The sequence below is a fragment of the Lagopus muta genome, chromosome Z, assembly GCF_023343835.1.
Source record: "Lagopus muta isolate bLagMut1 chromosome Z, bLagMut1 primary, whole genome shotgun sequence".
NCBI lineage: Eukaryota > Metazoa > Chordata > Aves > Galliformes > Phasianidae > Lagopus > Lagopus muta.
This window is the reverse complement of record NC_064472.1, coordinates 41,769,644-41,793,762: the sequence shown is the minus strand read 5'-3', so window position 1 is coordinate 41,793,762 and position 24,119 is coordinate 41,769,644. Positions and strand designations below refer to the sequence as shown.

At 39.8% G+C, this 24,119-nt stretch overlaps 1 protein-coding gene across 2 annotated transcripts in view; it reads left to right on the top strand.

Moving 5' to 3' along the window:
• The window catches only part of FANCC (FA complementation group C), a 91,846-nt gene extending 75,463 nt beyond the window's left edge, over positions 1 to 16,383 (top strand). For both annotated transcript variants that reach the window (XM_048932171.1, XM_048932172.1), the window contains exons 11-15: positions 1,884 to 1,959; positions 2,920 to 3,001; positions 7,595 to 7,770; positions 9,967 to 10,163; positions 11,607 to 16,383. In XM_048932171.1, the coding sequence (XP_048788128.1) occupies positions 1,884 to 1,959; positions 2,920 to 3,001; positions 7,595 to 7,770; positions 9,967 to 10,163; positions 11,607 to 11,750 (675 nt within the window). In that variant the 3' untranslated portion in view covers positions 11,751 to 16,383. The remainder of the gene's footprint in view (positions 1 to 1,883; positions 1,960 to 2,919; positions 3,002 to 7,594; positions 7,771 to 9,966; positions 10,164 to 11,606) is intronic.
• Positions 16,384 to 24,119: the final 7,736 nt, after the last annotated feature.

Here is a 24,119-nt window from a genome sequence, read left to right as displayed (position 1 = left end):
CCTCACCTCCAGCACTGGGTGCAGCTTTGGGTGTCACATCAGAAAGGGGACATAAAACTGTACAGAGGGTCCAAAGGAGGACTGTGAAGATGGTGAAGAGTCTGAGGGCAAGGTGTGTGAGGAGCGGCTGAGGCCTCTGGGTGCGTTCAGCCCAGAGCAGGGCAGGCTGAGGGGAGGCCTGATGGTGGCTGCAGCTCCTCACAGGGAGCGGAGGGGCAGCGCTGAGCTCTGCTCTGTGTGACAGCGGCAGGGCCGAGGGAACGGCATGGAGCTGTGTGAGGGGAGGGCAGCTGGGGGTTGGGGACAGTTCTGCACCACAGGGCGGTGGGCATGGGACGGGCTGCACAGGGCTGTGGGCACGGCCCCAGGTTGTCAGAGTTCAAGAAACATTTGGACACCTCTTTTAAATATATTGTTTGAATATTGGGTGGTGCTGTGTGAAACCAGAAGTCGGACTTGATGATCCTTGTGGGTCCCTTCCAACTCAATATATTTTTATGATTGTAAGATCCCTTGAGTGTTCTGCAGGATGATCAGTCTCCTCCAATCCTTGATCATCCTGGTGGTCTTATACTGTTCCAGTATCGCCAGGTCTCTTGTACTGTGGGGCCCAGTACTGGACACTGTGCTCCAGGTGCAGCTTCAGCAGTGCTAAGTGTGAGGATTATCTCTCTTGGCCTGCTGGCAATACTTTGCCTAGTGCAGCCAAGAATAACGTTACCCTTCTTAGTGATGAGGACACCCAGTCAACTCATGTTCAACTTGGTGTTCCCTGGAACCATGGGTCCTTCTTTGTAGAGCTGCTTTCTATCTGGGTGGCCCCCAGCATGTCCTGGTGCCTCAGATTGTTCCTCTCTAAGTTGACAGGACTTTGCACTTTTCCTTGATGAACTTCTCGTGGTTCCTGTTCTCCAGCCTCTGGATGGCAGCATGACCCCCTGATGTATCCATGACTACTCCCACTTTTGTGTCATCAAATAAACCTGCTGTTGCACACTGCCCCATCATTCAGATTGTTAATGAAGGTGTTAAACTGGATCAAACCTAGTACAGACCCCTAGGGTACACTGCTGGTTTTGGTCTCCAGCTTGATATGACAGTCATCATCACCCTCTAGGCCTGGGTGTTCAGCCAGGTTTCAATCCACCTCAAATGGAGTTCATACTGTACTTGCACATTCATGCTGTACCTTGGACATGCCTGTATTAGATGTTTACAGAACAAAAAGATTAAAGGTATGCTGCTGTTAATCTAACGATTACACAAGCAGCTATGTGCTCATCATCTGAATTGCAAACACTCAGATAAATAGAGGACTGGTTTGTTATCTGCGATGACCCTACCTTGTACTGAGTTGCATCCTAAGAATTTTGCTTTTCCATTTTTAAACAAGCAATAATCTACATTACACTCATATGTTGCTGATATTACTAATTCTTAGTTTAATGTGGTCCATAAGCCTGTTTACAGCCGAAAATGAAATTGAACTATAATCTATTTTTGCCTTTGTGTATTAAGAATGAGGACATTCATGATTGCAGGAAAAAGCCTATTAAAGTGATTAGGTTATATCTTAATATCTTAGTATTAAAATATAATTTTATTCACAGTTTTAAGTCATTTTTAATGCACGTATTTAAAAAAAAATCTATAAGCAATCCATAAATAATTTTTAACAGTTTTTCATAGGTATCTCCCTTTCTTTGTATATATCTTAAAATTAAGTGTAGAATTACTTCTGTTCTCTTGCTTCAGACTGTGTTGCTGGTTACTGTGTTAGATGAGATTGTTTGCTATGGGCTTGTTTTGAAATCTGACCAGAAAGTTCTTAAAATAATTTTTAATAAATAAATTTTTAATAATAATAAAATATTTTATCCTAGCATAAATTTCCTCTGAAGGCCTACTTCCCTCACCATCACCAGCCTCTTGTAATAGCTTTACTAAGACGCCCTTTTGGTAAGTTTCTTCAGGACACATTTGCAGCATTGTCTAACTTGCATTGTCTTTATATGTGTTAAATAACTTCAAAAAGGACTAAGACTAAATTTTGCCACTTCCTAAACTGGGTGTTTTAGTGTAGCAACTTAAATAATGTTATTTTATTGCATTTTTTAATAGAAACATCTGATTATTACATGACTATAACACAGATATAGCTTTAAAGAAAACTATAAGACAAAAAAACAAAGACAGCATGCATTACTTTTTGTATTAACTATGACATTAGGAATTAAGACAAGATACGAAAGAGTCAAGGCATACTAAATCATTAATTGTGATTATATGCCATATATGTACAAAAATTCTCTATTGCTTTGTTGTTTGTCTCCGAATAGAAGCTTAAGTTCTGCTGTTTAAGTTCTGCAAACTTAACTTTCTTTTTCTTTTTTTTTCTTTTTTTTTCTTTTTTTTTTTTAGATTTTCCATTTAGATAATCACAAAAATACTGCTCAGTGTTGAGCAGTTTTTCATGAGCAATAACTTCTGCTCCACTCACAGTCTGTTAGTATTGAGGTGGAATTTACACAAGGATACATCAGCCTTATTCAAAGAGTATCTCTAACTGTAATTTCTCACATGGCTCTGTCAATTGTTCTAAGAATCACAGTTCTTAGTTCTTTCAATAGTTATTGAAAACTGGAAAATTTTAAGAGGAGATTTTAATTCCTTGATGATAATTGAATCAAAATAAAGCCAAAAGCTTTATTATATTATTTATATATATGATATATGATATATCATATATCATATATTATGTATTATATATTATGTATTATATATTATACTATAATAAAATATAAATATTTTTTTATATATTAGTGTGTTCAATTTTATTGTTCTTTTCTAGTTGGACAGCAACTTCTCAACATAAAAAGTGAAAAGCCTAAGACTTTTATTTTCATTCTTCCTCCTCAGAATTGCCATCTACACACTGGCTGCAGCATTTGAAACATATTTCAGATATGCTCAAGTCTATAGTAGAAGATACAAACATTAGGTAAGCAGTATTTCTAGCTTTTTGTCATTTGAGTGTGTTACATTTTGTGAAAATTCATGTCATCTGATGTCATCTGAAACTACCACATCTCATCAAGTCTATGTTCTTCTGCTAAATTTAGCTTTGTTGTAAAATCTAGCTCTTATGTTACTTACTGAACAAGAACTTTGTAGCATCTATGCAACTGGGCAATATGCCCCTGACTAAAAAAAAAAAACAAAACCTTTTTCCTTAAATTTGTGCAAACAGCTAGCTGTAACAGAAATACTTACCTACCTACTCTGCCACTTCTCCCATTAAACTTTAAAACTGATTCAGGATTGCATTTCAATTCTGTTTAACCAGAACTTTGAAAAGGCGTTTTCATGTCCAGAGTGGGTCCGATGCAAAGTTATCAACCAGAACTTTTCCTTAGTAATGCCATTACCTGTTCTTTGTCTGTAGGATGCAGTATCCTAAAGACACTTAAAATGAGCCAGTTTTGGCTCATTAAAACATCACAAGTAAAGTCCTGAAGAAGTACTGTGAGAATATGCATGGAAAGGATCATCAGGTGGAAAGACAGAGGCCATATTATGAGCTGGAGGAGAGGGAGATGAGAATATTGGTTGGAAAGCTGATATGATATTTCCCCCCCTTTTTTTTTTTAGTGTAACAGGAAAATATTTCCACTGAAAAAGCAGCTAATTTTGGAAAGAGCCTTTTGGATATGGCCTGTTTTATGTATGAGGTTGTACAGAGTTTCTGAAAGCTTGTACGAACATACAAACTTTCTAATTTTATTCATGAAGATATTTCAGTGTTTATTATATTGCTCTTTGATCTGACACCCCATGTTTCTGACCTGTTGCCCTTTGGTGTTTGTTTGTTTTCTAAATAGTCACTGTAATGAATGATTGTCCTTGTTTAGGTGAATTCTGCTTTGGTAGTAGATATTCCAGAACTATACAGAAAGAATGAAAAAATGATGTCTGTATAGATCTGGTTCAAGAGTGAGCATTCCAAAAGAATATTAAACAGCTTTTAAATTTCCAGGAACCAGTTTCATTTTGATTTTAAAAATTCTTAATAGACACATACAACACCTGGGCCATATAGATTCTGAAAGGCAGATCCTTGAATCCACACTTTGTTTCGGTCAATGTGTGAAGGCTTTTATTTTTGTTGTTGTCAAAAAAAATAAAACCTTTTTGCTGCTCTCTCTGAGGCCTGGCTGTCTGGTGCCTTTTCTTGCTTTCTGTATGAACTGCAGCTCAGTGCTGTGTCTTGTCTATTCTGCACTGAAGTCTGTCAAATGTTTTTGTCCTTGAAATTGACCAGTGGCTGACCCCGGTTTCTTAAAAATATGTAACTCAGAACAAATAAGATAGCATTTGCCATAGTGTATTACAGTAAAAGAAGCTTGTCTCTTTTCCTCTGCTCCCTAGCCTGTTATTGGCTTATATTGTCATTTCATCTCCTTTGCTTTGTTAATTAATTAATACAGATACAAATACAAAATAGTGTTGTACTTGCCAGAATATCTTCTTACTTCCTTTAGAACACATGCAACAATTATTTTTTCTCCAAAATCCCATTCGGCTGGCAAGAAAACAGATCTGACTAAGTTCTTAAGCATCAATATCAACAAGGAACTGTATTTAATTTTCATTCATTGCTTTATTCCTGATTCTATATCCTTTCTACTTAATAAGATTAACAGAGGAGCAAAAATAGCTACTGCATAGCATATCCTTTTGTCTCATAGTCACTACTCTTTTTTTAAGGTGCTCTCATTTTCCACTGATTTTGTTTTTCACCAAATACTAAGCGTTACAGCAAAAATCTTTCTGTCCTCTTCTAATGAACAGATTGCTTCATGTTTAGGGACATGATTTAGAGGTGGGATGTTAGAGTATTATGGTTAGGTTGTGGTTGGACTTGATGACCTTGAAGGTGTTTTCCAACGTAAGCAATTCTATGATTCTATGTTCAATTATTTTTATTACCATTAGTCATCTCAGTAAACTATTAATGTTATGTGATATTTTAAAACAAATTGAACTTACACAAGGTTGGAAGAAAATAATGTCCCAGAAAAAGTGAGCCACAACAGAGTGGTTGACATGGTTGCCACTACAGAATGGGCAGAAATTGTAAGGGGGACAAAAGTGGAAGTTACATGACCCTAGACCAGGTGCTGTCATGCTACAGGAAAGTCATGGTGACTGTATGCTTAGTGGTGTCTGAACTATCTAGGAAAAATAAGATTCTGTTCTGCTTAGTAGCTGTTAAAAGCTTTACATGTATCTAAGGACATGTATTTACCATTTGAGTTATGAATGCTTTTAGTCATAAATACTGCCAGTATTACCCATAATTGTCTTGCATTAATAATTTTTTAATTAATTTTTTTGTTTGATTGGGTTTCAGACCTAACCTATCCACTTATATTGTCACAACATTGAATTATGGTCAGATAAGTAGTTTATTTTGCTGAATGGAAGACTTGTTGTCCTTGATCACTATCTAGGTTTTGTTTTATTTTTCAAAGGTTTCTATGTTGCATTTGCAAATTCTAATAACTTCAAAGACTTTAGCAGTGCTGATCCTGATCCTTTACCTAAGGAATTTTAGTCTCCTATTTTGTCATAGATCTGTAGTTCTTTACTGTTAGGGACATGCTGCCACCCTCCAAAAGTTGTAGAATATTGACAATGGTGTCATCTGTATCAGTTAATTCAGTTTTTCTGCCAATTTTATATCAAATTCTTATGTGTGATGTCAGTGGTCAAGTTTATCAGAAAATAATAATGCAGTAGATTTGTGTACTAAGAATTGGATTTTGACACCCTGGGATTCTGTGATACATAGCGAGTACCATTTACAGAGTCAATAAGTTCTGTGCTACCCATAAAAAACATGAGTCAACATTATAAACTAGACATAGACAAGATATATTATGTGTGCACATCAAGTCCACTTATAAAACAGGACATTGTGCCTGTTTAGAAATTCATAATGATAATGAGTTTTCCAACTCTCATTTTGTCACATTCTCCAGGTGATATACTAGTATCAGACAAATTCATTAATTCTAGAAATTTCTAAAACATTTTGAAATTTCCTGAGAAAGGTGATACTGCAGAGCGGGTATCCCCAGGAATGAAACTTAAGAAAAACCTATGATTCTTAAACATTTTCCCTGACTTAATAGGACTATCTGTTCCTGGTTCTTGATCTCCTTTCAATTATCCTTCTGTCTGTCACAGAATCAGAGAATTGTAGGGATTGGAAAGGACCTCTGGAGATCATCTAGCCCAACCCTCTGCTCAAGCAGGGTCCTTACAGCAGGTTACACAGGTATTGAGTATCTGCAGAGAAAGAGATTCCACAACGCCTCTGGGCAACCTGTTCCAGTGTTCTGTCACTCTCACAGTGACAAGAAGTTCTCTCATATTTGCCTCAAACTTACTGTGTTCCAGTTTCTGCTTGTTGCCCCTTGTTCTAGTGCTGCACACAACAGAAAAGAGCCTGGACTCCCTCTACTTGACTCCTGCCCTTTAGATATTTATAAACATATTTATAAACGTTGATGAGATTATCCCTCTCTTTTCTTCTCCAGGCAGAACAGCCCCAGCTCTCTCAGCCTTTCCTCATAAGGAAGATGCTGCAGGCCCCTCATCATCTTTGTGGGCTCTACACCTGCTCTTGTTGAAATCTATCAAGTTCTTCTCTGCCCAACCCTCCCATCTGTTCAGGTCTTACTGAAAGGCAGCAGAATGTACTCTGTCCCTTCATGCATGTCATTGATGTAAATGTTGAATAACACCAGATCCAGTACAGCTTGCTTCAGGCCTCCAACTAGACTCTGTACAGCTAATCACAGCTCGGTATTCTTTCTTTCATGCCCTGTTTAACTTTTTGATTACAGGAAGCCCACCTTTGGTTTGCGTCCCTCCCTTCTGTCTCTTTTTGTTAATTGGATCAATTGTGACGAAAATGATACAACTTTGCTTTCGATGATTATGTGAGAGAGTGTAGAGATAAGCTGTGATCCACTGAGATCTTTCTTTTCCTTTGCAATAGCCCAGATTGTAAGTATCATCCAAATCTTCATTAAAGAGGAACTGAATTTTAAGTCAGGATATGGATATCCTTAAAAACTTTATTCTTACTTCACCTAAATGTACTTCCTCATAAACTACTAAAAATATGTGCTGTGTAAACAAGATAGAGAAATTGAAAACCAAAATAAGACAATGGTACCTTCGAATGTAGTATTTAAATTGTGATTTAAAGTTTTAGTAGTCCTTAGACTGGAGAGTATAAAGTCAGAATAATTTATGGTGTGTATTTTAATATGTAATATTTTGTCACTATATTGGAAACTGGCGTTAGAGATATTCTGTTTTATGGACAGATTAATATGTTAATAGCACTGAGTGTATCCTCTTTTACCTGTCTGCTGATAATAGAGTAAATGAGTCTGCTTAGCAGGTAAAGCATTATCTTAAAGCTATTTTTATTTTCATGTCAGTGCTCTTTGCAGTTAACCTAAGAAATTTTAAAATGTTTAATAAAATATTTAAGTGCATAATTTTCATTTTCCAGCTCTTTTGCTGACCTTTATGAAATCTGGTTTTTGGTTGCTTGTTTTGGAGAATGGCTGGATATTGCAGCAGAACAATTAATGAAAGCAGCTGTAGCCCCAGATGCTTTGCTGTGGCTGTTGTCTTTCTACTACTGTCCTGAGAATGAAGACCAACAAAGGACTCAAACAATGGTAGGTAATGTAGTAATAATCAGCAGTAATCACTAAGTAGTCTGCTAATATCTCATAAAATATCTATATCTATATATATCTAAATATCTATAAAATAAATAGCATGCAACCAGCATACCAGAAAAATGAAAGCTCTACTCTGAAGAACATACTGGTTTTGCAAGGTCTCTTGGGTTCTCTATTGCAGTGGAGAAGTGGAAAACTAATTCCTATGAATTTTCTTGGTGACATTTAGAAAACTTTTCCCATTTTTTAAAGACTTATATAGATTAGCACCTTTTGTCTTTTTTTTTTTTTTTTTTTTTTTTTTTTTTTAATAAAGTAAATGCTTTGAATTAAAAATAAAACGACTCTGGGAGTTACAGAATTCTGGACTCCTCTGCAATGGCTTCTTCTGAGAAGGAAACACCAGACAATTCACAGCAGCAGTTGAAATAGTGAAGATAATCATCACAGAATCCCTGAATCCCAACCTCACCCATCCACTCTGATTTATCTTATATATGTGCCAAAAATCAGCAGAGATATATGCCATATATATATAAATATATAACATTCCCACGTGCTAAATCTCTAGCAGAATGAAGCAATATCAGAACTTTAGTCCCTGTCCTGCATAGACTGGTGTGTTTCTCTGTGTGCCTGTAAATGCGTGGAAGTCTTTCACTGAGACCTGTTACGCAAGTCTGAACTAGCTTGAGCAATCTGATCTAGTAAGCCCAGTTTTAAAATCTGACAATAGTGTCTAGTTTTCCTTAGTTCAAAAACTGATTTGATTTAAAAATGCTGCTTAATACATCACACTAGTAAAACATCATGCTTTCATTTTACATCGGACTATCCAGTACCTTTTGTAACAGTCATTCCTTCCTTCCCCTTACTACCTATGCAAGTTCACATATCAGTCACTTTTAAATTTTTTTCTCTTCAATTTCTTATACTCCAGGAGCAGAGGTGGAATACTGGTTGGGTTAGATTAGAGGTACAGCACAGTAAAGAAACCGGAGTTTTAGAATATGCTTTTGGGACAGTACTCAGTACCCCAGCAATAAATACAGCCGAGTAAAGCCAAAGGCCTTGTAAGTGCTGAGCTCTATATATGCACAGCATTTTTCAGTTCCAGCACCTCAGAATGAAATCACATTGCCCCATGTATAAATCCTTCCTGTTTGTCCCTTATACTATCACTTTGTTATTCTCAGTCATTGTATGACAAACTTCAGTAAGAAGAAAGTTTTTCCACTGAGATGCCATGCAGTTACTGATAGTTCAGTGTGATCTTTTCTTGAGTTATTTAGAGTGAAAAAACCTTATTTTCCACAGATTAAGCTACTTGACATGTATTCCTATAGCTAATGCTAGGCTTATGCCTTAAGTTAGGTCTTGCTTTTTTATTATAGCCTTTTCAGACTATTTATGTTAACGGAGAAGGGATGAGAAAAAATGAGGTCAGGTAACTGACTGAAACAAGTTGTCTTTCTAAACATGGTTGAGAAATAGCTGTCCTTTTGAGTTTGCAGTGCTATATTTTTTCCCTGGTCCCTGTTTGTAGGTTAAGTGTTTATCTATTTATTTACTTACAAATTTGTTTAGTTTAGATAGAGTGAACAAAATTAATGTTAATTCTTTTTATGTTGTGTAAGAGCCAAAGTCTTCTGTTTTCTATACCCAGTAAAAGTAAGTTTTTATTGGCTAACTCAAAAGGTAGAAACATAATTTGCAAGCAACACAGGAAGATGGAAAAAAATGGCATTCTTACCAGACGTTTTATCAGTTGAGGTCAGATTGCATGGGGATTTAATTGATTTTAGCAGCAAGGCTGAAATGAGCCCTTGAGGATCCTCTGTTCTTTTTCCCACAATGCAAAAATCTGACCACGTTCAACTGAAGGACTTTCTCTATTTCCTTTTATTATTAAAAAAGGTCAAATCCTGGCTTTATGCCTTCCTTGCTTAGTTTGCAAGACTAAGGAAAGTTAATAAATCCATTCTGCCCACATTTGTGTGTGAATCAGTATGAAAGAAATGTGTGCACTGCCTTCTTTCCCTTTTTGCCTTGCTGCCTAAATGCAGACTTTTTTATGAGTATTTCTGCCAAGTGTTCCCTTTCCTATTAGTGAATAAATCCGTAGGAAAAGTACCATGGGTGACCTTTACTCTTCTCTGATCCTGCATGCTTTGAAATTGTTCCTTACAGGTAGAATCTCGAGCAGTCTACAGTCATCTAATGGTGTTCTACAACCGTACTGTCCTTTCATTTGGAGAGCTGCAGGCTTCTGTAAACAGTATAGCAGATACAGAACAGTATCATACCCAGTGTCTAATAACACATCTTCTCACCAACTTTTTACTCTTTTCTTCTGGAGGACACATGATTGCACAGGAATTTATTTCCCATGTAAGTGGTGATTGTTTTGTGTTTTGTTTTTTTTTCCTTCTCCCCCTTCCCCCTCCTCCCAGTTTAAGTAAAACTTACCTTTCTTACAAACTCAGATTTAAGATTCTACATCTTAAGAAAGAGAATTGAAGAACATCTGACTATACAAACAATAGATAACCTGCTGTATAATCTGCATGGGTCACTCTGAAAGAAATGTCTTCTATTTAATTCCATGGAAACTTCAACAGAAACAAAGAACACATTAACACTATTTGATTGAGCAAATTCATACCTACAAAGCACTATTTTTCAGTACAGTCACCACCAAGTCTAGACTGTGCGGTAGGTGTGACAGGACAGTCCAGCCAAGATTGGCACTGTGCTCCATGGTCTTCAAATTGGTGTGGGGCCTGCCTGTATCGTGATAACAAGAGAAAGGTTGTCGTCTTTTCCAGTCTGATTCTGGAAGTTTGAGCCTTCAGCTCGGTAGCTGTCACTGTTGCCACTGCTGAGACACACCACCCACTGCATCACTGTTTGGTTTCCATAAACATTCAGCATCAGTGAATGTCAGAGAGGGTGAATTGTTTTTAATATGGAAGAATTCAATGACAAACCTTTGCTTCATACACACTTCCATGTCAGGCTGCCCCTCAGCTGCCATCTGTTGCACAGTGCCAAAATGTAATTGAATATTGGTTGGAAGGTTTGACCTCTGTTGCTACATATCAACATCCTCCTCTGCCATTGTGGGTCAACATAAAAGCAGTTTTTTATTTCAGCTACAGTCGAACTATTTTCCTTCTTGACACATCTTGACAAGATCTCACTGGAAAAAATATTCTGTCCTAACAATAAAGCTGCAGAAATTCTCCATGCAGAATCTTGCAACTAACGGATGCCTATATTTAACTTACACTCCTTGATAGACTTATGTATTTCTTCTATTAAGGTATCCAAAACCGCACGCAGCACCAAATTGTGCTGCATGGCAGTGACTTTGGTTGGCTTAGTAAAATTTGAGATTAACCCACCGGATCTGCAAAAATTATGCCTTTTTTGTCATTGTCTAGTAGAGGGATATTCTTTTACGCTATGAAACATTATAGAATTGAATTGTCTCCCTAAACCCATCAAGAACTTAATATGCTTTCAGTTGGTTTCAAAGGAGACAGCTCCTGAATTGTTGCACTGTCTATTTGTGTTTAAAAACTTTTAGAGATCTTGATTTATTTCCCTTTAGTCTTAGAGAACCTCAGATGACACAAAGATGCTGAGCTCATCCAGGAGGTGTCAAAACGGACAAAATGAAACTTTCTTTTGAGCTCAGTTTTTATTTTCAAAGCATCTCGTGCTCAGCTGTAAGGGACAGATCTGCGGTTATATTGCTGATAGTAATAGAGAATAACTTGCACATAATACATTAACTGCATTATTTCCCATTTCTCTGTTTTCCTTCAGATTACTGAGACAACTGACATGTGCAAGGAAGTTAGTAGCCTTCTTATCCGTACTGCATACAGAATTAAACCTAATGGAGGAGAAAACCAAAGGACTGTGAAGCTGTTGAATGAACTTCTTCAGAAACTAGCATTGGAAGTCTAGGTTCCAGTCAATAAGTTAGATCTTTATGTGTCTGCCTTTCATGAAAGTCCTGCACTGCAGGTTAGCAAGGGTAGATAAAAAATCTCGTTCCTGAGGATATTCCATAACCTTTTCTTCCCCTGCACTGTTTAGAAATGTAAACTGTGAGGACAAAAAGAATTAAAGATGGTTGAAAACTTTGTTCTGAGCTCCTTCTTTTACAAAAAACCTATGTCATTTAAATCAGTTTACTCATGTTCTTGTTTATCTGGCTGCCGATTAGTTTTTTTTCCCAAATTACTCGTGGCTTTATGAGCAATTTTATCCAATTGTTTGGTTGGTAAGTTGTTTCTAAAATGTATTGTTCTATAATTCTGCTTTTGTGTGGCTAATGATGATCTCAAGCGAGAGTTAATGATTCATGATGAGTGCACTCCATGTTCTCAGGAAATCAACAGTGTTTCCTGAACTTGTTAATTCTTTTTGAAAACATTTCCAAAACAAAGCTCCTTTCATGTTTGTTATATGATTATTTAACACTGCTGTAGCTTTCACAGGACAATGTTCTCTGCAATGTACAATGCCAATAGCTGGTCTCCATCAGCAACTGCAGCAAAGAAGTTTCTGTCAGCCTATTTTTCACAAAGCAATCTTTTTTTTCATGCAGACAAAATAGGGCAAGTTATAGTTATCAGGAAACTCCTATTTGAGCCCCAAATTTCCTAAAAAGAGAGGGTTGTGGTTGCTAGTCATCTCCTTCTTTTCTGCCTCCAGAGATATGGTTTCTTTGCTTACTTCTTTCTTTGTCTGATGGAGCATGGACAAGGAGCAGTGCCTTCTTGTTTTATCCAAGAAGTTTTGTTCACTTGTTTCTAGCTTAATTAAATAAAATAAGCATGAAGAACCGGCAGAAGTGATTGCTGAACTGTTCTTTGTCATCTTTGCAATTGCAGACCAGTCAGACTCACCTCTGTCCTGGAAAGGTTCTGGAGCAACTTGTTCTGGATGCCATCTCCAAGCAGTTGGAAAAAAAAGAATGTTATCAGAAGTAGTCAACATATATTCACCAAGGGGAATTTATGCTCAACCACTTTGGTAGCCTTCTATGATGTCATCACAGTTTTGTTAAATGAGGGGAGATGCATCCTTTGTCTCAGCGAGTCTTTTGACAAAATTTCCCACAACATCCTTGTAAAGATGAGTAGGAAATGTGGGATAGATGAGTGGGACAATGAGGTGGATTGAGAACCGGTTGACTCATACAATTCAAGGGGTCACGACCAATGGTGGAATCTGGTTGGAGGCCTGTTACTAGTTGTGTTCACCAGGGGTCAATGCTGGGTCCAGTCATCTTCAACATCTTCATCAGCTACCTGAATGAAGGGATAAAGTTCACCCTCAGCAAGTTTGCTAATGTTTCAAAGCTGGGAGGAGTGGCTGACAGACCAAAAGGCAGTGCTGCCATTCAGCAAGACCTGAACAGTCTGGAGAGTTGGGCAGAGAGCAACTTGATAGATTTCAGCAAGAGAAGTGTAGAGCATTGCATCTGGGGAGGAATAACTGTATGCAGCAGTACATTCTAGGTAGGGGCTGACCTCTTGTAGAGGAGCTCTGCAAAGAAAGACCTGAATGTTCTGGTGGACAACAGGTTGACCATGAATCAGCAGTGTAATCTTGTGGCCAAGAAAGCCAGTGAGATTCTGAGTTGCATTAAAAAGAGCAAGGCTAGCAGGTCAAGAAGTGATCCTCCCCCTCTATTCTTCCCTGGTGAGGCCACATCTAGAGTACTGGGTGCAGTTCTGGGCTCCCCGGTTCAAAGAGAACTGCTGGAGAGAGTCCTGCAGAGGGTCACAAAGATGATGAGGGGCCCAGAGCATCTCCTTTACAAGGAAAGGCAGAGAGAGCTGGAGCTGTTCTGCCTGGAGAAGAAAAGAGAGGGATGGTCTCATCAATGCTTATAAATATGTTTATAAATATCTAAAGGGCAGGAGTCAAGTAGAGGGAGTCCAGGCTCTTTTCAGTGGCATGCAGCAATAGAACAAGGGGCAACAAGCAGAAACTGGAATACAGTAAGTTTGAGGCAAACATGAGGAGGAACTTCTTTATTGTGAGTGACAGAGCGTTGGAACAGGTTGCTCAGAGAGGTTGTGCAGTCTCCTTCTCTGGAAGTATTGAAGACCCACCTGGACATTTTCCTGTGCAAACTACTGTAAGGATCCTGCTTGAGCAGAGGGTTGGGCTAGATGATCTCCAGAGGTCCCTTCCAACCACTGTGACTTTGTGATTCCTTGCATTAAACTGAATGGTTTGTTGAACTTGAGTTTTTGGTGTAGTGGAGACATCTAAAGTGTTCTGTGTAGGATGAAAACACCCTAAAATTTGTCTCCAAAGGAAGTATTCCATCATTTAATGTGAGATTCCTTAAATTTTCTTCAGATTAAAACTGTAGGTAATTTTACTTAGAAGGATTAGCAAAGAGTTGCAATGCATGATTCTTGCAGATTTGTTAATTTAATGCTATGGGTATTAAGTTGCGGGAGGTGAATTTTTAACCATCCTTTCACAGTGCATTTTTTTTTAACCACTAACCAAATGCATGGAAACTCCTGTAACTTTCTTAAACAAAATGAATATCGTATTAAATAGTGTGAGATCTATTCTAGATCTATTCTAGAGATGAAATGTATAGTAATAGCAGAAAGAACAAAATGAGCTGTGAAAAGGTATATTCTAGTTTTCCTGTGTTTATCTTATTAAGAAGTACTGAATAATTTAAATATTATAAGGAGCGTTTGCTGGTTTGTGGAGACTTTAAAGAAAAGCCATCAATTGAAGCTATCTGTAACTTTAAAAAGGAACATCAGTACTGGCATTCTTTTTGCTTGATTTAGTATACTTCTAAATCTTTAGTGTTTCTTTTTCCTTGCTCTTTCACAGTGCCTGAATTATGATCTAACATTGATATAAACCATTATTTCGTGGGATGTCTAATCTGCTTTTGTTAGTGTGCCAGTGGTAGGCAACAGAGTGCTTTTGGTAGATCTGAGTAATGGAAGATTTCTCCTATGGTGTCTTCTGCATCATCTGCCTAATGAATATCACCTCCTCTGCAGTCTGCTTTCTTAAAAAGTCCTTTGGAGCCTTCAGGGCTGTACTTACCTGCAGAACCAGCCAGAAAGTCCTGAAATTGGGACTACAGGTTGATTGTTCCCTTCCTTCCAATCTCCATGTCACCGCACACTCATTCTGGATATTACACTGCATAGAGAGCTTTTTAAAATGTTATGCTTTAAGGAGTTGCTTTGACTCCTGGTAAATTTAGCATATTTGTTGATGATATTTCATTCCAGCCCAAGTCTGTCATGTTACAGCCCTTTGTGTTCTGCATGCTGTCCAGCCAGGGAAAGAGCTGGTTGGCATCTGTAGGTTCTCTTCAAAAAAAGATCGTGCTGTGGCTTCTCTTCATTTAGGATCTCAGTGTTGTGCATGTACAAAGCAGAATGTGCTCTGTTTTGCGAGGTGTGCTGGGAACAGGTGTGTTACCAGCTAATGCAGTTTAGATGACCACCAGTAAAATATTAATCTGTTGCTTCTGGGATTTGTCATCTACTTTCCATAGTGGCATTGTAAATGGGCAGGAAAGTGTTCTGGAGAGTCAGATTGAAGACACAAGCGAAAGAATATTATTTATGGTAGGCTATAGTTCATGCTGTGGAACTGCATGTTTGGCTTGATTTTGGTTTGGGATAATACAATCAAAAAAATTCTTAAGTGTTATACAAGTTACTGATGAAAGGTCCAACAGAAATAACGAGCAACTACTAAAGCAAACACTGAAAATACAAGTTCGATCCGTGTATTTCATGGACTATTAAGTGACATAATAAAATGCTGATGTTGTGTGTGAATGAAAAATGTACTAAACAAAATGCAGTTTTTTATTGTGATGTAAGAAATAGTACAAGAAGGTGAGAATTTCTGAACGTCAGCTGCAGCTGCCATAGCTGAGTCTGAAAAGTCAAAACCTTTAATATTAAATGAGGAGTGCTGCACCTGACACGAGCATGTTTTCATTCCATGTCTTCATATTTTCCATATAGTCTTCAATGGCTATGTTAAGCTATCATCGTATGCTGTTGGGATACACAAGTTACATCACTGCAGCCAAACAAGTTGGTGCCAGATGCCTCCCTCTAGCACCTAATTCAGTGCACTATTCCCATACGGATCTGTTTAAGTCCACCTACCTCTCTGGTACTTTCTTCTTCCTCATGATAGATGTTTTCCTTTAGATACTTGTCTGGATATTAACACATACGCTGACGGTAGCCAGTTCTGCTGCTGCTGCCTTAGCAGCGGGCAGCTTATGTGTTGTTGAGTGGTCTGTTCACGGTGAGTGCCAGCAAGGGGCTTCCCTTGCTTGTGTTGGCCGCCTTACCTTTAACCTGCTGTCTGTCTGCTGGAGGAAATAAACCTCACCAGCCCCGAAAAGTGGCTGAGTCCTTCTGATGGCCAGGATCCAGTAGGAGTGAATTCAGAGTGAATTCAGAGGGACTGAATTGCTGTAAGACACTAGGAAAAAACATGAGACTTTTTTTCTCAGATTTTTTTCTCAGATAAACTGCAGAAGAGTTCGAGTTATGTTGTAAGTAAGCACAGATTGTCGCTTAAATTGTATTTTGTTCTTGCATGTGTGTGAAGGAAGAAGGGAGAGAAGGGAGGAAAGAAACAAGTGCACTGAAACTCTTGCAGAAATTTAGCAGTAATTTTTCATATACAATTTAATGGTAGCACTTTTCTAGAAATAGGAAATAATTCTATCTACGACAGTTAGGCCGAACACCAGCAAATAGCAGAAAACTTCAAACAGTGCTGTATCTTTAATAGTTCTGTGTACTTACCCTATTTTGTATGTCTTGACAAACCTTGCTATTGTAAAAGCATGCTCCGTAACTCTTCTGAGCTATGCTAGACAGACTCATTTCAGAAAGCAGCAGCCCCTTGGAAACAATGTCCCTCTCTGTTATTTTGAATAAAACTACATGTCAAGCCCATGAACTTTTGCCAGTGCATATTTCCATCTAGAATACATTTTGACGTGTTCTTGACCATAATTAACAGTTCCACTTAGTAAACTATGTTCTGAGTTACACTGTCCTTGAGACTCCCCACGTGTGCGTGCCTAACCAAACTGTATACAGTTCTTTCCCTCTTTGCTGTTTTATTTCTTTGTGGGATTGCTGGGAGCCTCCCAAAATGATGCACTCTGTGTGCTGTCTGCTACTGATAAAAGTTCCCTTAAAAATTAATGTGTATGTAGCCTTTTTTTTTTTTTTTTTAACTGATAGTGCTGTAAATTCTAACGTGTTTAATTTGCCTAAAATAATGTCTTTTTAAAAAATTTTAAACTAAGTTGTAATGGCAGCTGAAAGCACAAATTTCCAGCCAGTATCTTTCTTGATAGAGAACTCTGATGAATGTTTAACTCTTCCTAGAAATGTTATGACTGTGCTGCATTTCTACATCAGCTTGAGCTGTTTGCGAATGGAAAGGGAAAAGCAATTAAGTTGGAAATTACTGATATCTGAGAAGATGGAATCATTACCATCTTTTCTAGAGGCATGACAAAAATACAAATGTTTTCTTTGTAGACCAATGAGTTTGTTTTTGAAACATGCTGAAGAAAGCAATTATCTTTCAGCTTTCCTTTCTTGCAGGCTTGCTTCTTTGCTAAAACGAGTAAGCAGTGCACTGAGCAGTGCATCCTGTACTGTACCCTAAGGGCCATGATGAACAGCTGCCCTTTCCTGCTTTGCCCCTCCCAGGCGATAGGAGCATGCTGAGCAAACACCCAGTCCAAACCTTGTGATAAAGCTACACCATCCCTTTTGGAAAGATATTTGTGTAGTGATTTAAAGGTCTGAGATGATAGCTTTTAATTATTTTTCATCATAGCTTTTCTGATCTCAATTTCTTTTTTTACTTTACACGTGGCACTGGCAGAGAGTGAGCTCTCAGACTCAGTGACTCTGCACACAAGCATTTCCCTCTTATTCTCCCCACCCTCATTTCCATTTCTGACTGGGATCCAAGACAGATGTGTGTATGGCCCATAACAAGTCACTGGGAAAACATGAATCAAGTGACCACAGCCAATGTCTTCTTCCTGGGCTGAGCTGGAATAGTATGAGTCAGGCAATGAACCTTCCAGAGGAGGGAAGAGACATTTCTCAGACTCTTCCATGTCCCCATGTGATACCAGCTCTCCTTCCAGGCACCAGTCTCACATTGATTTTAGTGATTTTAGTATTTTACGTTAATTACTGCTTAATTCACATCTGTAATCTTAGTTTGACAGATTATTTTTAGTAAGGTTCAACTCATCATCCAGCAGGTTGGTGGGCAGCAGCAGATCTGGGGACAGCACTCTCTGTCACCTCTTAGTGGAAGGGTGCTATAAATAACAAATCCAGCACTTCAAAGAGTGATTTAAGTTGGACTACCTCAGTTAGGCAGAAATCAAGGAACAAAGCTGAAGGTTTTGCATATAAGATCTTACCTAAACCTAATATCCAAGAGTGCAGTTTGGTATTGCACTTGAACAGCCTGTAACAGAGCCTGTAATAGTCTGTTCTGCACTTGAACAGCCAGGTAATTGAATGCCACTTAAACATTACAGAATCATAGAATCACCGAGGTCTGAAAAGATCTACAAGATCATATAGTCCAATTGTCTGCCTATCACCAATAATTCCCACTAAAATGCGTCCCACAGTACAACATCTGAATGTTCCCTGAACTCTCCTGAGCTTCCTCTCCTCCAGACAGAACAATTCCAGCTTCGTCAGCCACTCATCAAAAGGCCTGTGCTCCAGACTCCTCGTCAGCTTCATTGCCCTTCTCTGGACAAGCTCCAGGGCCTTGATGTCTTTCTTGCAGTGAGGGCCCCAAAACTGAACACAGCACTTCACAGAATCACAGAATCACAGAACTGTAGGGGTTGGAAGGGACCTCCAGAGACCATCGAGTCCAACCTCCCTGCCAAAGCAGGTTCCCTACACCAGGTTGTACTTGAGGTACAGCCTCACCGGAACTGAACACAGAGGGACAAATCACTTCCACGCTCCTGCTGCCAGCAACATTTCTGATACAAGTCAGGGTGTTGTTGGCCCTCTTGGCCACCTGGACACACTGACTGACCATGTTCAGCTGAGCATAGACCAATACCCCCAGGTTTGTTTCCTCTATGCAGTCTTCCAGCCGCTCTGCCCCAAGCCTGTAGTATTGCTTGAGGTTGCTGTGGCCAAAGTGCAGGACCCGGCACTGGGTCTTGTTGCAGCTCATCCCATTGGCTTCAGCCCAGCTCTCCAGCCTGTCCAGATCCCTCTGTAGGCCTTTCTACCCCCAGGCAGATCAAGTCTTCCTGCCAATTTGGTGTCATCTGCAAACTTACTGAGGGTGCACTCAGTGCTCTCATCCAGGTCGTCAGTAGTGATACTGAACAGGACAGACCCCAGCACTGACCTCTGGGGAACACCGCTTGTGACCGGTCGCCAGCTGGATTTGACTCCATTCACCACCAGACTCAGAGCCCGGCCATCCAGCCAGTAAACCCAGCAAGGAGTGTAGCTGTCCAAGCCATGGGCTGCCAGCTACTGCAGGAGAATCCTGTGGGACACAGAGTTGAAGGCTTTGCTGAAGCCAAGGTAGGCCGCATCAGCAGCTTTTCTCTCATCCACCAGGCAGGTCACTCGGTCATAGAAGGAGATCAGATGGTCCAGCAGGACCTGCCCTTCATGGACCTATGCTAGGCCTGATCCCCCAGTTGTCCTGCACACACCCTGTGATCTCCCTCAAGGCAATCTGCTCCATGACCTTCCCTGACACTGAGGTCAGGCTGAATGGCCTGTAGTTCCCTGGGTCCTCCTTACGATCCTTCTTGTAGATGGGAGTCACACTGGCAAGTCTCCAGTCTTCTGGAACCTCTCCAGTTGACCAGGAACACTTATAGATGATGGAAAGGATCTCTTCAGGCCCCATGGACTGGTGGCAGTCCAGGTGGAAAAGTAGGTCTGTTTCTACCTGAATTGTAGGAGATTTATGCCTGCTCCCCATCTGAGTCAGGGAGTAGAGTACCCTGAGATAACTGGTCTGACTTTTAAAGACAGATGTTAAGAAGTCATTGAGAACCTCAGCCTTTTTCTTACCTTCGGTGGTTATATTTCCAGACGCATCCAGTAAAGATTGCAGATTCCCCTTGGTATCCTCTTACTTTTAAAATATTTGTAAAAGAGTTTCTTGATCTCTTTTACCTCAGTGGCCAAGTTGAGTTCAAGTTTGGTTTTTGCCTTTCTGATTTTCTCCCTGCATATCCTAACAACTTATCTCTGTCTTAAGACCGTTTGCTAACATCTACTGCAGTGTGGCCATCTCTGTGAATATAAAGGAAATGTGGAGAAGGCTGCTATATGCTGTGTGTTGGGGTGCCAGTTTCACAATTTTTTTGTCAATTCAGTTTTCTGTCATAACTCTGAAGCATTCCTGTGCTGTGGTTCTTCAGCTGATCAAAGTCAGTGCCTCTTCCCTGACTGTGCTAGGTGCAGAGGGCCCTCAGCACCTGTGAAATGTGCCAGAAAATTCTGTCTTTGCCATGCTTTGGGAGAGAGAGGGTCGTTTTTGATAATTTTGGTTCTTACCTGTTATAAACACAGTTTTAAACTAGAAGAGGGGAGATTATGAATTGATCCCAGGAAGAGATTCTTCTTTATGATGGCAGCGAGGCATTGGCACAGGTTGCCCAGAGGATGTTTAGCTTGGACAAGAGAAGGATTTGGGGAGATCTCATTGTGGCCTTCCAGTAGTTGAAGGGAATGTATAAACAGGAAGGGGAATGACTGTCTACAAGGTGGATAGTGATAGGACAAGGGGGAATGGTCTTAAACTAAGACAGGGGAGGTTTAGGTTAGATATTAGGAGGAAGTTTTTCACGCAGAGGGTGGTGACACAGTGGAACAGGTTGCCCAAGGAGGCTGTGGATGCCCCATCCCTGGAGGCATTCAAAGCCAGGCTGTATGTGGCTTTGGGCAGCCTGGTCTGGTGGCTGGCGACCCTGCACACAATAGGGGGGTTGAAGCTGGATGATCATTATGGTCCTTTTCAACCCAGGCCATACTGTGATTTTGTGATTCTATGATTCTATGATGCCTTTAAATAACAGCTATGGCAAATGCCAGTTCTTTTGGCAGCTACAGGTAGAAAGAAATTGGGACTTACTGTTGTGTAGCAATATGCAGTTAGTTTTAGCCACAGTAGATGGATAAGTTCATTTTATTTCCCAGACGCTGGGCAGACATCTCAATTTCCTTCTAAACTGGCATCTTTCACTGATATAAAATCTCAGCCCACCAACAAGAGGATTTCCTTAAATAATTATTCCAATATGAAGTGATCACCAAAACAAGGGGTCATCTTCATGTCAGTGTGTATGCGCACCCTAATACTGCTATGTGCCTAACCCTGATGGACTTATGGTAAGATTCAAGAGGCTCCTTTTCTGTTCACTTCCTTGTCTTTTCTGCAGTAAATTCATTTTCTGGAGCACTGGTCAGGCCATCTAAGACTGGGGCCAAAAATGTAACTGCTTTTAACCAACACACATATCTGCTGAAACTTTGTTTCTCATAGGGGACAAAAAAATCTCATGGATACTGGGAATTGCAGTGCCACACTGGTGGTTATTTTGAATTTGTTTAAAAAAATATCATTGATTTAATATGCTTTTAGATACTGAGATTCAGTGTTCCAGAATCAGGTTTGCAGTGAATTAAAGAGTAACATTTTGTGTTCTATGTGAGGGTTTGTGCAGTCCTGTTGCAGAACCACATTATTACATTAAAGGAGTTACAGAATCACAGAATCACAGTTCTTTGCTCAGGGGAAAATGCCGTTAAGTCACAGATGTAAAGATCTGAATGCTTCCAAATAATTCACACACAGCTACTCCTGACTTTAAAACCGTATGCTTAGGAATAGACACATAGGAGCAAGGACACTGAACACAAAGCTAGGCTTCAGCACCTGGCAGCAGAGAGCCACAGCACAAGGCCTGGACTGCCCTGCAGCAGGTAAGGGTCCCCGGCCCAGAGCAGTGTGGCCTCCCTGGACACTTCCTAATACTCCACAGACTCCTTGTGGAAGGAATTGTATTGAGAAGCCTCTGCACAGTACAACAGGGAATCACAGAATCATGGAATACTCAAAGCCTATGTCTGAAAGCATTGTCCAAATGCTCCTTGAAGTCTGGCAGCCTGAAGCCATGCGCACTGTCCTCTGGTGAAAAACCTACTCCTGAAACCCAGATTGAACTGTGATGACAGTGCATTTGGGGCACCAAACTGCAGTGATAGTGGGCACTGCACTGTGGAGAGATGACATGGGAACATGGGTAGTGGAGAAAGAAGCAGGAAAGCTAAATGGAGTACAGCCACTTCTAAAGTGAAGCCCAGTGTGCAGGAGGGAAGAGGTATTTTCTACAGAATAATTAATACTCTACCAGAAAAAGGAAACAATCAATAGCTGCTCAGTAAAGTGACTGCTAGTTTATACCAAGATGCTCCGGTTTCCTCCCACTTATTTACACATTTAAACACAATTACTAAAATCTTCCGTAATAGAACTGATTTAATGCTCACTAGCAAGACCTCCAGCAGCTGTGAAGACATAAGCTGGCTGGCTGCATTACATATTATGATGGCATACAATTTTTTTTTTTGTAGTACCCTTTTTCATACAGCTTAGCATCCCGTTATTCTTTGTGTTATCCGAGCAGTGATTTCCAGCCTCCTGAAGACCTTCGCCATTTTGTGTAACAAAACACAGTTTGCTGTGTCTTCGCAAAGAATCCTTTGTTTTCAGCAGTACATACATACTTGTGGACAGAAAAACTCTGCTTTAAAATCTCTCCTATTAGCAAAGAATGTTTCTGTCTGCTCGCTACCCAGCTGTAGCTGCAGTGCCACCAGAGCTGAGCTGCCCACCACAGCCCCTCTGCCATGTCACGTCATCGCTGGCAGAAATCCATGCTGGCTCCTCATGCCCCAGGCTCAACATTCTCACTCAGGCAGCACTGCTGGTGAGTGTTGTCTCCAGGCCAGATCTGCTTCCTCCCATTATGTGAGAGGAACGTGCAAACTGGTACACTTAATTCCCCCTTGAAGGAGAAAGCACAGAGCTGGAGCAGCTGCAAGTACATCCCAGCAAAGCTGAAGACAAAACAAAGCAGGGGAACTGCTGTCAGCAAATTGGTATGCTTTAAGCTGTGTTTGTAACAGAAAGCATATGATCAGGAATGCGTCTCATCTGGGGGTATGAGCTATCTTGCACACAGACTCATTATAGGCTGCTTTCCTCTAAGCAAGAGACCCTCAGAAAAACAGATGGTGCTCCTTGCCTAGCTTCACAGACAGGCACAGTTTTAGCTTAATCTGAGATTCAATTCTTACAGTTAAATGCTAGAATCAGTTAGATCCTAAGCATCTGCTGCCCAGGTGCAATACATGGGACACAGCCCAGCTTTTTGCATGGGGACCTCTAGTGCTACCCAGGGCAAAGCCATCAGTATGGGAAGGACTAAAGTGGGAGTGGTGGAAGGGGAAATGCTTTATGTGATTCAGTCTAGATTGGCTGTGAAACAGAACAGGATGAAACGCAAACAAGTAGAGCAAGAACACACCTACATGACTGCCTGTGCAGTGTTGCTGCTCTAAAAGACAGCATTCACCTCCAAAGAGATTCAACAATGCCACAGCATTTCTGCCATGTTCCCCATGTGTCAGACTCTGCTAACCAAAAGAGTGTTTAAAGAGCAAAATGGTGATCTCACCAGATTTTAAGGTGCTGATAGTCAGACCTGTACAGATGTAAAAAAACCTGGTAATAAATCACTTCAAGTGATGAATTTAGTAAGTTATAATATATTTGGATTTTTTTTTTCTTTTTCCTTACTTTTATTTACTACAAAACTAATCAGTATGCACAACACCTTCCTCCAAGGAAATTAACATAGGTACACCTCAAGTTGGGAGAATTTTGAGAAAAATAAACAGTACAAAAGTTCCTGCATTTAGTTTTTTCTGATAGAATTTCACCAGATTCTACTAGAATTTATCGAAATAAATTTTATGTGTTTCACTCCAGGAGGTTTTTACATAATTGACAAATATTTGAAACTAATGCTACTGCTTCTATCAGGCTAATGAAGCCACCCTTTCATAGATACAACAGTCTCAGTTACTGGCACCAGTAGCAAGAAATAAACCATGTGAAGCCACTCTAACTTCTTAATCTAAAGCCTCACTCAATTCAGCAGGTCTTGGATTAGCAACAAGTGAC